Source organism: Nuphar pumila, chromosome 11, assembly GCF_984573655.1.
Source record: "Nuphar pumila chromosome 11, dmNupPumi1.hap1.1, whole genome shotgun sequence".
NCBI lineage: Eukaryota > Viridiplantae > Streptophyta > Magnoliopsida > Nymphaeales > Nymphaeaceae > Nuphar > Nuphar pumila.
Genome location: NC_143259.1, coordinates 102,184,729 through 102,198,829, shown reverse-complemented (window position 1 = coordinate 102,198,829; position 14,101 = coordinate 102,184,729). Strand labels below are relative to the sequence as shown.

General features: G+C 37.3%; 1 protein-coding gene across 1 annotated transcript; it reads right to left on the bottom strand.

Moving 5' to 3' along the window:
* Positions 1 to 10,435: 10,435 nt before the first annotated feature.
* Positions 10,436 to 13,791, bottom strand: LOC149822634 (transcription factor bHLH53-like). Its single transcript, XM_089980333.1, has 3 exons — positions 13,663 to 13,791; positions 10,753 to 11,433; positions 10,436 to 10,633 (listed from the first exon to the last, which is right to left on the bottom strand). The coding sequence occupies exons 1-3, from the start codon at positions 13,789 to 13,791 to the stop codon at positions 10,436 to 10,438; spliced, it is 1,008 nt and encodes a 335-aa protein (XP_089836459.1).
* Between the last annotated feature and the right edge of the window lie 310 nt (positions 13,792 to 14,101).

Below are 14,101 nucleotides of genomic sequence, written 5' to 3'. Positions count from 1 at the left end.
TGCAAAGTCGCCACCTACTGGAATATTCACCAGAATGTCATCAAAATATCATTGAAAGAACACTGAAAGGGTTGAGGACCACTGGTTGGGGACCACAAGAATGATAGATGGTGTGAAAATAGGATATCCAGATAAAAAAGGGGTTGCGAAATGAAGCATAATTTATATGGGACAATTTTGTAAGAAAAAGTAATTTCACAATACGGATGCGATTCAAATAAGAGATTTTGCAATATCGAACTTTCACAAATATTTTAGAATTTTGCATACTTCATGCGATACTCGTCAATAATTTCTGAAATATCATACTTCCGTAAATTTTATGACTTTTGCAGGTTTTTGTGCAAAACTCATGACAAGTTTCACAAATTATTTGAAATTTAGCAAAACTTTTTGGAATTTCGCAACCTTAGATGCAATTTTGTTGAGGAGTTTTGTGGGTGCATTATTTTAGCATCATGACATGTGAAAATCAGAAATCCGCACCTGTGAGGGGTAAAAGCGATAAAAAAAATATTGGGAACCAACGATATTAAGAATTTGATAAATTGTGAGGCATTTTAGGAAACATGTCATTTTGGCCATACAGTACGATCATTTTCTGAATTCTAATATATGTTTGGATCAATCCATTTTGCACCCGATCCATTTTCACCCCAGCCTCATTCTACGAAACCCAAATAAAGCTGGTCAAATGCATATGTTAATCAAACCCATACCATTAATATTCCTAACTTTATTGCCATACTTTATTCCATGGGTTTAGTTCTTCCAAACCCAACACATATCCCAGACCCAGTGACACTTGCATATTTTGTAAGGAACCCACTTGAGGCACCCCGAGATGGGCTTGAGTCACGATGTTAGGCCTTGACCTATTAGGCATCAAGGTAAAAGGCCTATCAAGAATGAGTCGGGTTTACCACCGAGTTGGTATCCCATGTGGTAAGCGGGGTCCTATGTCAAGCTAAAGGCCCAGGATTGAATCCCTCTGCTACTTGGGGCAGTTGTTGTTCTGGTAGGAGTCCGCATAACCTGAGCTTGCCTTTTTGAAAAAAAAATCATGAGTTGGGTTTGGGTTAACTTATGTGCTGCTGGACTGACCTGACAACTTCTATCCAAATAACATTAATCAGACCTGCCCACAGGCTTTACTCATCTCATAAGGGCAACTTTGAGCATCACCAAAGCTGAAGCGAGCTTATAAGATCGAAACCCATACGTGTGCATTGTTACTGCAAAACCATAGCTGGGTGTACACCCTAATGGGTAAGGGGGCACTAGGGTTTTATGCCAATGAGCTTGGTGAGCGAGGCCGTTTTTCTCTGTATTAGAAAAAAAAGAACCCAACTTAACACACCCAAGGATACATTGAATGCAGTAGGGGTGTAACTAGGTTGGGTCTTATAAGACCCGATTCTAAATCAGGTCTAAAAGTTAGACCCAAACCTGACCCAATTTAATTTGGGTCTAGGAGTAGCTGGAACTTATGGATCCATATAGGTTAACTGTAATATCGCGTATTTTCACACTTAGCCATTTTGAGATTTTTCAAAAATTTGGCTAAGTCTGGGAGAAAAATTGTTTAAAGATGGATTTTTAAGCTGATGCCTTTGAATCTAGGCTTGACCCAGGTCTCATCGACGAGGTCGAGGTGAGCCAATCGAAGTGTGAGAAAGAGTTTCATTTTCGACCTTTAAATTCAAGCAAAATTTATGTTATTTTTGGGTAAAATTTAGAATTTGATATTAGTATTGTATGTCGTTGGATGCATCTCAGAATTTTGAGCGCAATGGTGTTTTACTTTCCTCAATTTGGGTTTTGGTTGGCCAGAAAATCATATTTTTCTGAAAATTTAGCAGTTTGTAGAAACAAAACCGGAGTTGGATCAGGTTGGATCCAAGGCTTATGATCCAAACTAATATGAATTTGGGTCTTATTTAAGTCTTACTTTAATTTGGATTTAATCCAGATCTTGATCCATTTTCGTTTTGGGTATGAGTTTGAATCTTGGACCCAGATCTAGATCCAAATCCAAGCCCAATATTTTCCAGTTTTAAATTCAATATAAAGCCTTAATTTGGAGTTTAATAAGATTGAGAAGCCTTTTGGGTTAATTTGGTAATTTTTGAAAGTTTCTAGGTAATTTTAATTAATTAATCAATACTAATTCTGAATTTTATGAGTAGGACTCTTTAAAAGAGTCCTTATTCCATCTTAAAAGAGGTTAAGAAAGAGTTTTAAAAAGATTGAAAGTTTTTTTTTAGAAAAGTCAATATTTGGTAGAGTTTCAAAAAAAATAGGAAACAAAGGGAGAGAGAGAGTTCCATCTTTTAGAAACTCTCTTAGAGGAGGCTAGAGAAAAAGGGAGGGGAAACCTCCCCTATGGGGCCTATAAAAGACCCCAAAAAAGAGAGAGAAAAGAGAAAGAGAAGGAAAAAAAGGAGGAGGAGAGGATAAAGTGAGGAAAAGAGAGGAAAACTAAGGAAGAAGAGGAGGACTTTGGGCCATCTCCAACCATTTACCCACGTTTTTTAATATCTACCATCATTTCTTCATCTCGGATTCATGGTATGGGTTTCTCTCTTGTTTCAAATGAGAAAAAGAACATGGATTGGATTTTCATGTGATGTTTTTGAGAAAAATCCATGGGAAAAGAGTAAATCTAGTTATTTACTCTAAAATACATGGATGGGGTTGTGTAAATCTTGTTTCATGAAGGTATTTTTTATTTTGCACACCTAGCAACAAAGAAATTTCTGTGCATGACATATTTGCACCAAAATAGAATTTCTTGTTTCGGTAAATACAGTCCATTATGTGTTTTGTTCATGATAAAATTGGTTCTTCGTGAATATCCCATTAAAGGACCATTGGATATTGTTGTTTTGTTCATGCACGCATGTCATTTTGAGAAGTTTTGATTATTCATGTGTCTTGATTGAGCATAAGAGCATATATATACATGCAAGAACAATGAATCGGTCCATGTATGCATAACCGTTTATAGTGATGCACATTAAAGTATACATGAAATAGGAAATTTCACATACACAGACTTTTTTTAATGGGACTATATATATGTACAGGCTTTTCAAATTTTTTTTAAAGATAATATATATATATATATATATATATATATATATATATATATATATATATATATAAAAGTATATTTTTAGTCCCCTGGTGGGCCAACGGTCAGGCCATCCGAAGCTGGCCTGACGTGCCAGGCCCTGCCAGGCATGGCTAGGTCTGGTCGGGCTGCACCAGGCCCAACAAGGGTGCTGGTTGGGCATCTGGCAGCCCATTCGAGGGGCTCGGTTGGGCATGCCAAGCCGTGTTGGGCCGAGACCAGCCTACGGCTGGACCTGGCAGTCCCTTGCCAAGCCGTGCCATATCTGTCCAGATCAGACCCAGTTGGTTGGGTCCAGCTGGGCCTGAACCGAACCCCAGTGGACTGGGTTTGGTTGGGTGTAGTTGGCTTTTAAACAAAAAAAAAAAACACTTACCAAAACACTTACTGTGTTTCTTCCTAGTCTGGTGTACCATTGGTGAGCCTTAAAAAAAACAGTATCTGAAGGTGCTTATAATGTTTCAGGAGCTATAAGGAGAATTGAATATCACAAGATGTCAATGCTTATAATGTTTCAGGAGCTATGAGGAGAATTAAATATCACAAGATGTTAGTAGGTACTGCATTGTTGCATGTGTGCAAGCTTTAACTGTGAGAAGTAAGAAATTAACTACTTTAAAATAACCTTGGCAGGATAGGAGTCTGTGGTGTTATGTATGAGGTAAGTGCCATCATACATATTTGTCAGTGAGCACATAGTGGCTTTGTTAAACTTTTTATTATATACACTTTATTTTGAGAATAATCTGCAATATAGGAGTCTGTTGTACAACCATCCCAACAAAGTGGTCAACTTGTGTGTGCATAACAAAAGAGCAATAAATGGTCTGAAACTGCATGGACGACAACAAAATATTATCAGGAAGTAGTCAAAATGCCACCATTAACGGCCTTGTTTAAGTTAACCTTAGCACTCATCTGCATGACTTCATCCATCAAACCAAACTTATGATCTACAGCTCTAATCCTTTGCATATCATTCCAGAATGAGTGTATCATTGATCTTACACCTCTGTCTTAACTACGGGATTTTTTTACACTCCTAATGACTAGTGCCCGTGGGGCCCAACCAAGTGGGGCTTGGTTGGGGCTGCACGTTGTCATAAAAAAATGTATATTTAAAAAAAAAGGGTTTTAATGGTGTGATGAGGGTGTTAAAATTTTTTAGTTTTCGCTCGGATAGATGTTTCAGTTATGTACATGCTATAGGTTGGTTTCTCATGCTTATGATTGGCTTATTACGCATGACTAATGTGCAAATGCAATGCTAGTACATGTGCATCTTGTGGGTACATGAAATTTCTAAATTTTGGTTATGATGCATAGGCATGTCTGCATAAGCATTCACATGTTTTAAGTAAATGGATTTATGAGTGAAAAACATGTATAGGACATGAACCTGTGAGTTGAAGCATGCATGTGACATGAATACTTGCATCGAGTGAAATTATGCTATAGACATGAATATGTGTATTAATTTGGAAGCATGTTCTTAACCTGCATACATGTGCACTCATGCATATGCTTATGAATTTATTGTTTCATGTGCATCTCAAAAGTTTGCATATATGAATGTGCATCGACAAGCATGTGAAAGTAATGCATAGTGGCATGTGATTGGAGATTTTTGCATATGAATGCATTGATGATCAAATGGATCATCCTGGGTTGTGTGAGCCTTGAGCATGTGTTGTTCTTTGTTTTAGTTGTGCTATGCATTGCAAAAATCAAATGTGATATTATAGTTTTGATGCACTGTTCTATGATGCCACAGGTTGTAGTCCTGTGAAGAGCTTGGCATGTTGATTTGCAAGCTTATGTTATTAATTTTGTATGTTAATTTGCAAATATAAAAGAGATGAATTAATAACAAGATAAAAGAAAGTAAAGAACAATGTAATTTATGTTTCCTTGATGTCCCTTCTTTAGTGTGAGAATCCTGGATATTGCAGTTTTGAGGAAATCGTGAGGATACTAAAATTTTGTGTGCTTTATTGTTGTCTCTGAACCCAATATTGAGGTTCTTCTCCTGACCACGGTTTTAGAGAGAGTCTGCCACTTTGCCTGGGGGTAGTGTATAGACACAACTGTTGTTTTGGTATACCAAAAAAAATGGCACTTGTGGATGCTGATGTTCTTGGTATCCCCGACATTAGATGCTGATTTCTAATATTCTGATAGATGATGTCGTTTCCTGATATTGGTTGAGGGATAAGTTTGGAACTCAGTAATAAAATACAAATTGTGTGCTAAGTTACCCTGGGAACCTAACTTGACCTCAGAGATTTTATCTGTTTTGAGTATACGCAGGCAATAGTAATAAAAAGTGAAACTTAAATGTGTGTGCATCCTAATAGGAACATGCATATGAAAGAAAACTTGTTTAAAAGATAATAAATTATGCATGCATTACATTAAAATCATGATATTCCTACTATGCATTCGATCATTCATATTTACTTGTTCTCTTAATTGTGATATATTGATGAATGCATGATGTTGTTCCTTAATGCTTGTTAAATATCTTTAAGACTTGGATTGTGATCTTTGTTGTTATTAAATATTTTCTCATGCTTAATAAATGTTTTCTATTGCATGAATGATTATTTGAATTATGAAGGTGTTATATTTATGTCCCTCTAAAATATTGCATGAATCTTATTTATGTTCTTTTTACTTATTTGATTCATTAGAAAGACCTGTACGCAGAATTCTTTGGATTCTGACACCCTATTTTTTGTATTTTTCGCAGCCTCAGATGCCTAGTGGGGTGATCTTCTTTTGAGAATAGTTACGAGCGGACCACACAACTACATGGCAGATTCTTTGGATGATATGACTCTTTCCTCTTGTCTTTCCTTTTGCTTTCCTTACTTTTAATTAATTATGTTTCAGACTCTTTACATTTGAATAAATGAAGTTTGGTTTGATCATGGTTTGGTATGAAAGATAAGTATAAGATCCTTTGTGGAGGTGGTTGTGTTTAACTGTAAGGCTTTGGGTCTCTGAGATTGTTTCTGCATTTATAAAAAAAAAATTGTCACTTTTTCTTGTGTATGAGTTGGGGTTGTTACATTAACGGGTTCGAGTATAATCAAGTTGGGTCTGCGATAGATCCATTTTCTAATCGGGTTTAAAAATTAGACCCAATCTTGACCCATTTTAATTCTGATCCGAGTTTAGGTTTGGGTATGACCGAAAATATTGACCCATACCTGAACAAAATAAAAAAAAATAAAAGTGATAAAGTCTAGATGGATAAGAGTGTAGAGTTCTATACATAGTAGAACTCTACACTTATAGAGGAGCATCTGGAGGGGATGTCACCCCCTCTCTAAAAGACATTAGAAAAATAAATAAATAAATATATATATATATATATATAAGGCTTAACTCCTCTCTTCCTCTAGAACTCGTGTTCTAGAGAGAGAAAAGAGGGAAGAAAAGAAGAAGAAAAAATAATATAAACATCCGTTGATTTTTCTAATCTTTCGATCTTCGATTCAATGTACGGGTTTTTCTCTCCATTCGCATAGAAAAGAATATATATAAATTGATTTGGCCATAGCTTTAGATGGGAAAAGGGAAATCTAATTTCAAAGCTATATATGTTTAATTGTCGATTTCTCTATTCATGCAATTTATATATATATATATATATATATATATATATTAGGTTGTCGAGTTTGGTACTCATACATCCAAATATATTTATGTGTTTCAAATTTGTCGAGTTTGGTACTCATGCATCTAAATATATTTGTGTTTCAGACTTGTTGAGTCTGATATTCATGTATCTAAATGTATTTATGTGTTTCAGATTTGTCGAGTTTGATACACATGCACTTAATGTATTTATGTGTTTCAGACTTGTCGAGTTTAGTACTCATGCATCTGAATATATTTATGTGTTTCAGACTTGTCGAGTTTGGTACTCATGCATCTGAATATATTTATGTATTTCAAACTTGTTGAGTTTAGTACTCATGCATTTGAGTATATTTATGTATTTCAGACTTGTCGAGTTTGGTACTCATGCATCTGAATATATTTAGGTGTTTCAAACTTGTTGAATTTGGTACTCAAGCATCTGAATATATTTAGGTGTTTCAAACTTGTCGAGTTTGGTACTCATGCATCTGAATACATATTTATGTATTTCAGACTTATCGATTTTAGTAGTCATGCATACTAAATATACATATGTATATATGAAGCCCAACTATATCAATTTTTCTTGCTCATGCATACTATATATATATATATATATATATACACACACACACTCAACTTTGTCGATTTTTCCTTTCTCATGCGTCTGAAATATACATATGCATCTCAGTTATGTCGATTACATGATTTTGCATCAGAAATAAATATGTGTTTTTTAGCCTGTTGATTATATCTTTGACTGAATTTGAATCATGTATGCAGCTATTTACATGTTTATCCAGGTCTGGCCGACCTACGTACATGATTATGATTATGTACATGGATCAAACAAACTGACTATTTACATGTTTATACAGGTCTTGCCGACCCATGTACATGATTATGATTATATACATAGATCAGACCAGTTGAATGTTTATATGTTTATACAGGTCTGCCCGACCCATGTACATGATTATGATTATGTACATGGATTAGATCAACTGTTGTTTACATGTTTATATAGGTCTGGCCGACCCATGTACATGATTATAATTATGTACATGAATCAAACAAACTGACTGTTTACAGGTTTGGCTGACCCATGTACATGATTATGATTATGTACATGGATCAAACCAGCTGACTGTTTTCATATTTATACATGCCTGGCTGACCCATGTACATGATTATGACCATATACATGAATCAGACTAGTTGATTATTAACATGTTTATACTTGTTTGACCGACCCATGTAAATGATCATAATCATGTACATGGATCAGACCAGATATTGACATGATAATGAGTGACTGGCCGACCCATGTACATGAATTTGATCATGTATGTACATGGACCAACCCAATTGATAATATGATAATTTATGGCAGGTTGATCCATGTACATGAATCTGATCATGTACATGAATCCAACCAGATGTTGACTTGATGATGTCTCACCAATCACTGATGTTATTTCTTTCTTGGTCGATACATGTACATGAATCTAACCAGTATATGATACTCTTTGGTTGGTCAATACATATACATGAATCTGATCATGTACATGAATTTGATCATGTACATGAATTTGATCGGTATGTGATATTTTTTGGTGGGTCGATACATCTACATGAATATGATTGGAATATGTATTTTCTAATTAGATACATTAATCGCATTCTAAACTGATCAGCTTGCAATTGTGCATATCATACGCATAAATCTGAAAATAATTAGATGTTTGCATAACTGTAATCATATGCATATTTGATTGATTATATACATGAAATTGATCATGAATGATATGATCTACAAGCTTCTATTCACATGTGTATGAGCTTAGCTAAATATGCATTCCTTTAATAAACAAATTATCAGAAGCTAGAGACCCGCCTTTGTGAAGTTCGAGTAATTGTAGTTGACGAGCTTCATATGGTAAACATTGATTATGCTTTACATGTGGCTTACGGTGGGAGCATATGGTCCGCTTATACATATTGTAGGTTTCATCTTCTTTCATCGCTATGTGTTTTGGTCTTAATTTTCTTTTCATTAGAGTCAGATCCGGCCAGACCCACATGACCCGATGGCCTATTGGGCCAATGGTTCAGGTCATGGGCTGCCTTTGAGACCTGGATCATTAACAATCACGCCAAAAGCACCGCCCAACAATAAATGGGTCAAGCAATTTCCGGGTCGGATCTTCCCCAAAACCTAGCGCACAGAAGCGAAACGGGTCCAGTTCGGGCCAGCCTGTTGCCCATCCATTGAGTTTACCATAAGAACATATACCCATAAACGCAGAAATGTGGCTAAAGAAACTGATGGGGAGGGGGTGTGGTGTTAAACTTATTTTCATTAGAGGATGGTAACTTATATGAAGTCACAGCAGATAACTTTAATTAAGAAAAAGAAGGCATATGTATTTCACATTCCACACATACATAGCATCTGATGTCATCATATCATCTGCCCGGCTGAAAACAACAGCAGTTTCTTGCTGACATCATCGCAGTAAATACAGATATTTACTGCTGGTATTTACACTCCTGCACGTAACAGAGAAAATGGCGGTTAGCAAAAGAAACCGACTTCTGTCACTAAGTAAAAAGTTAGTGAGTGAACATTAACCACTTTCCCCTTATTACTAGATAGTATCGTAATTTTCAAAACAGAGAAAGAAATAAACTACCATCCAGAATAACCCAAATTCATAAAAAGTGTCAATGATAAACTTCATGGTTGTTATATATGCAATGAAAAAATAATAATGACAACAGCAGCACAACATTCGTAGCTTCTTTCTCTATACACATGGCAAATTGGTGTAGTGCCATCCTATTTTTCCATAAGAAATACAGCACTATTCAGAATGACAGATCCATACATAAAATCAATGTTTGTTATCTTGCATAGGACATTAACAACAAGAGCTACAATAAGAAAATCAATATTAATTGTATATATGAGTAATATTTGTGGATAAGAAACTCTTTAGTAAAAGTTTTTATTTGTTTACTTCTTTTTTTATTTTTTACACATTTAACCCTCCACATATATATATAGTCTACATGTTTTAGTAGAAACCAGTCCTTGGATTATGTTTTTCTATTGCATATATATATATATATATTGATTTTTTTTAGGGATAATAAATCAATTGTATAATGAATACTAATTTTCAACCTTAAATAATCATATTTTTGCGTTTAAAAAATATGTTTCTTAAGTCAATTCCTACTATTTTAACCATACTCAACGCATCTATGAGGTTGGATTTAGTCAAAACATCTCCCTATGAGTTCTAACTGGAGGTTCCTTACTCTCCAGGATAGCAAATATTATACCATATATATATATATATATATATATAAGGGCGTATCATCAAACTGTAAAAAATCTGACGCAAAATCGGACCATTTTGCGCACAAACACTTTTTAAAGGCAGTCAGGAATAAAACTATTTTTTTTTTATGCACAGCGTGGAGCTGCGCGTCCGATCTGAGTAGTGTTCGGTATATATATATATATATATACCCACAGACACTGGTTCTCCTTCAAACAAGAATTTTGATCTAGTTAAGTAATTCAAGATATCGTATCAGTGCATACCTTGATATGCAACTTCACTTAGACCCATTGGATCAATCTCTCAATTCTTGTATCAGTCTCTTTAGGTCCTTGGAAATTTGTACGCTTTTCGTCAGGTCAGGATTTTCTGCAAGAGATTTTACCGACTTTACTGGCAAAAGACACCTTTCCTCTTCATACAGTTTCTCTTGCACTGCTAGAGATGAAAGAAGATCATGGAAGTGCACGTTCGTTGATAAACCTAACGTTTCCTGCGTAAACATGACAACATTCTCACATTCTTCCTTCTAGAAACGTCTAGATTAACAAAAGCAGAGAGAGAGAGAGAGAGAGAGAGAGAGAGAGAGAGAGAGAGAGAGAGAGAGCTTGCCTCTTGGGCAGGAATAGAATATTTGAGAAATTCAAGAATTCCCACTTGGGCCTGCAGGAACTTCACATACTTTGCAGCAGCAGCAAACATCTCAGCAGTGTTCATCTTTCCACCCCTAGGAATGAGCCTCCCTAGTTCCTGAGTCTTCTCACTGATCCGCTTCCTCCTCTGCCTGGCAGCAATGCTCTCTGGCGATAGTGTCACTGCCTCTCCCTCAAGATTCCGATGTTTTGGATAGGCGGAAAATGAGTTCAGACTCGCGAGCACCGGCGAGACCATCTGGTTTCCAAAGGGGTCCTCACTAGGATTGAGCAATACGGTTTGCAAGCCATCAACAGGAAAACATTCATATGTGGTCCTCAAACGTTTGACATGAAGGGGTTCATGATAATAGCAGCCAAGTGGGTCGTCTTCAGCCGGAAAGTTTTCTGGCGCCGAGATGCAGGAAAGTTCAGGGAAGTAAGGGGAGAAATGGGTACTGATCTTCGGGTACAAATACTCATCTGGGTCATTGGAGAATGAAATGGAATCAACGGGGTAAGAAGGATTCCACTCATTCCAGGAACTAGATATATCTTCTGGTAAGTATGGCTCCCTTTGTTGAAAGGCAGAAAGCATAGGATTCAGGAGTTGAAGAGACCCGTAACCGGAGCAGAATCCGAGTGCCATGACTGCAGAGAGCTAACAAAAAGCAAAAACCAGAAGATATGTATGGTCATGTAAAGAAAGAACTTGAAGGGTTTGGGCTGGTGATTATGAGGGTTACAAAGTATGGGATTTTTTACTTCGTGGGGTGTTTAATAGAGTGAAAAGGTGGCTGGTATTCTTCTAGAAAAATAGTCGTTTAATGGTTGAGATTTAGCAGGAGAAATTCTGAAACCGGCGGGATAACGGACGAGCTTTTCAGTAATTTAGCTCTTATATGCATTCAATGTGTAGAGGTTTTTCCGTTTATCTAACAATAATTGGATAATAATTAAATGCACCAAGGTCATAAAAGTATTGAACGAGCGCCAAGTACACAAAAGAGAGAGAGAGAGAGAGAGAGAGAGAGAGAGAGAGAGAGAGAGAGAGATTTAAATCAGGTCTATGATTACAGTAGTAGACATGAAGGACAAAAGAGAGATTCTAGGAACACACAAACTATATTTTGCATGAAACTATCACACACAGAGATGAACATGCGAACTATAGTTTACTGAAAAGAAAGGAGAAAAAAAATGAAACAGGGAAAGAAAAGGATGGCTCTTACCGTTTTCAGGACAATATTGCAGTGACGGTGGTTTGGTTGAACTTGCACTTAGGAGTCGGAATCTAAACAACCCAAGGATCACTAGAACCAAATCAATGGGGATTCTGCAAAGAATTAAGCAAAAACTTAGAGGTGGATTGGATAAATCTAACGTCCAGTTGGTGGTTAAATACAGGGCTGTCTTAGTGGGGTGAGTGGAATCAGGAGTGGCGATTAATGGACCTTAACTAACTCTACGGCATTCGAGGACATGGATAATACTCTCTCTCTCTCTCTCTCTTTCTCTTGTACTATTTAGTTTTTACTTTGTTTTACTCCTTTTGACATCCCCCCCTCTCTCTCTCTCATAAACGATATGGTTGTAATTCGTTATTATCATGCTAATAACACTTTTAAAACGGCTTAAGTTCGTCCTTGTAATATTTGCAAGTGTTCTACATTTTGGGCTTTGCACTTAATCTCTTAGAATTTAGATTCAAGGGAATCATACATCTAAAGTTTAACTCCTTTGTTTTAACTTGCGTACTGCAAAAGTGTTAAGTAGTTATTTGCAACCGAAGCAGGTTATATGCCCCCCGGAAGACGACCATTAGCTACATCTCGTGTTGGGGTGTCCCAATGAGCGCCACATATGTAAGCACGTGCGGCTCGTATCCCCATGTTTGTTAGCATCAGTTAGCGTCAGAGTCCGATGCAGTTGCAAAGACTTAAGTACCCTTTCCTCCATGGGTGCCATAAAAACGACGATTCTAGAAAAAGAGCGGTTGCAAAGACTTAAGTACCCTGAAGATGGTTATTTAAGACTCAGTCCCTGCACTGCAGGATTATCCGAGAAAGGAATCCCCCCTAAAGAAGGCTATGAACATCAACCCTCTCTCTCTCTCTCTCCCTTCTCTTTTTGCCTCTGTGCACATCCAGCAGACGATCCTACACTGATCCATCAAGCACCGACTGACTTGCGCACTGACTGTAGCATGGTTCAACTTGATGAGTTGTGGAGCCTGATTCAGAGTTTTTGCCCTTACAGGAGGGGGGTCTGGAGGCTCCCCCCTGCGCGAAATCTGCTGCACGGTCAGTGGGCGGGGGTTCAGAGGGGGCCGCCCCTGACGGGGGGTTTCTGGGGGGAAGCGCCCCACCAGAACAAAATTTTTTTTGGGCCTTGTATAAATTCTGTCTTTTCTTTCCCTCTTGTAACTGTAAAAAAAGATCAATAAAGTGTTTTGTTTGATCGTGACGCTCATATGTTTCCTTCGGTTGTTTCTTGCTCAAGGTTTTTATAACACCCTTTCCAGTAATTTTTTATTTTTTTTGCTACGCGATTTTCGTAAATCGCTACTCGATTTAGTGATTTTCTATTATTATTTTTTCACTACGTGATTTTCGTAAATCGCTACTCGATTTAGTGATTTGCCATTTTTTTCGCTACGCGATTTTCGTAAATCGCTACTCGATATAGCGATTTACGAAAATCGCATAGCGATTTACGAAAATCGCATTGCGATTTGCCATTTATTTTTTTCGCTACGCGATTTTCATAAATCGCTACTCGATTTTGCGATTTGCCATTTATGTTTTTTTTCACTACGCGATTTTCATAAATCGCTACTCGATTTTGCGATTTGCCATTTTTTTTGTGCTACGCAGTTTTCATAAATCACGATGCCGAACACCACCCCCTTGAGCATGATCTTCGCCGTGATCAAGCTGTAGTCGCCAACCGTCCCGATGGCAGTCTTGAGGTCCGTGATGGGTATGTCGGAGAGGAACGTGCCATTTCCGACACCCATGTTGAGCAACATCAGGGTGGCCTGGAAGGCATAGCCCTGATCGAAAGTATTGCCGACGTAGGGGGCAGATGGATTGTACTTTGAAAGACTCCGTTGTAGGTGTACTAGAGGAAGATTCCATTGTAGGTGTCCCTCGAAGGCGGAGGAGGGGCCGCCGCAATCGGTTGCCCACTGGACGAGGGCAATATTCCGACCACTGCTAGCAGAAAGAGGATGACGATCACCATTGGATCACCGACTCTTTGCCTCCCTTAATTTCTTCTCTAGAGAAAGAGAGAGAGAGAGAGGGTTTTACAGTGTTTCACGAAGA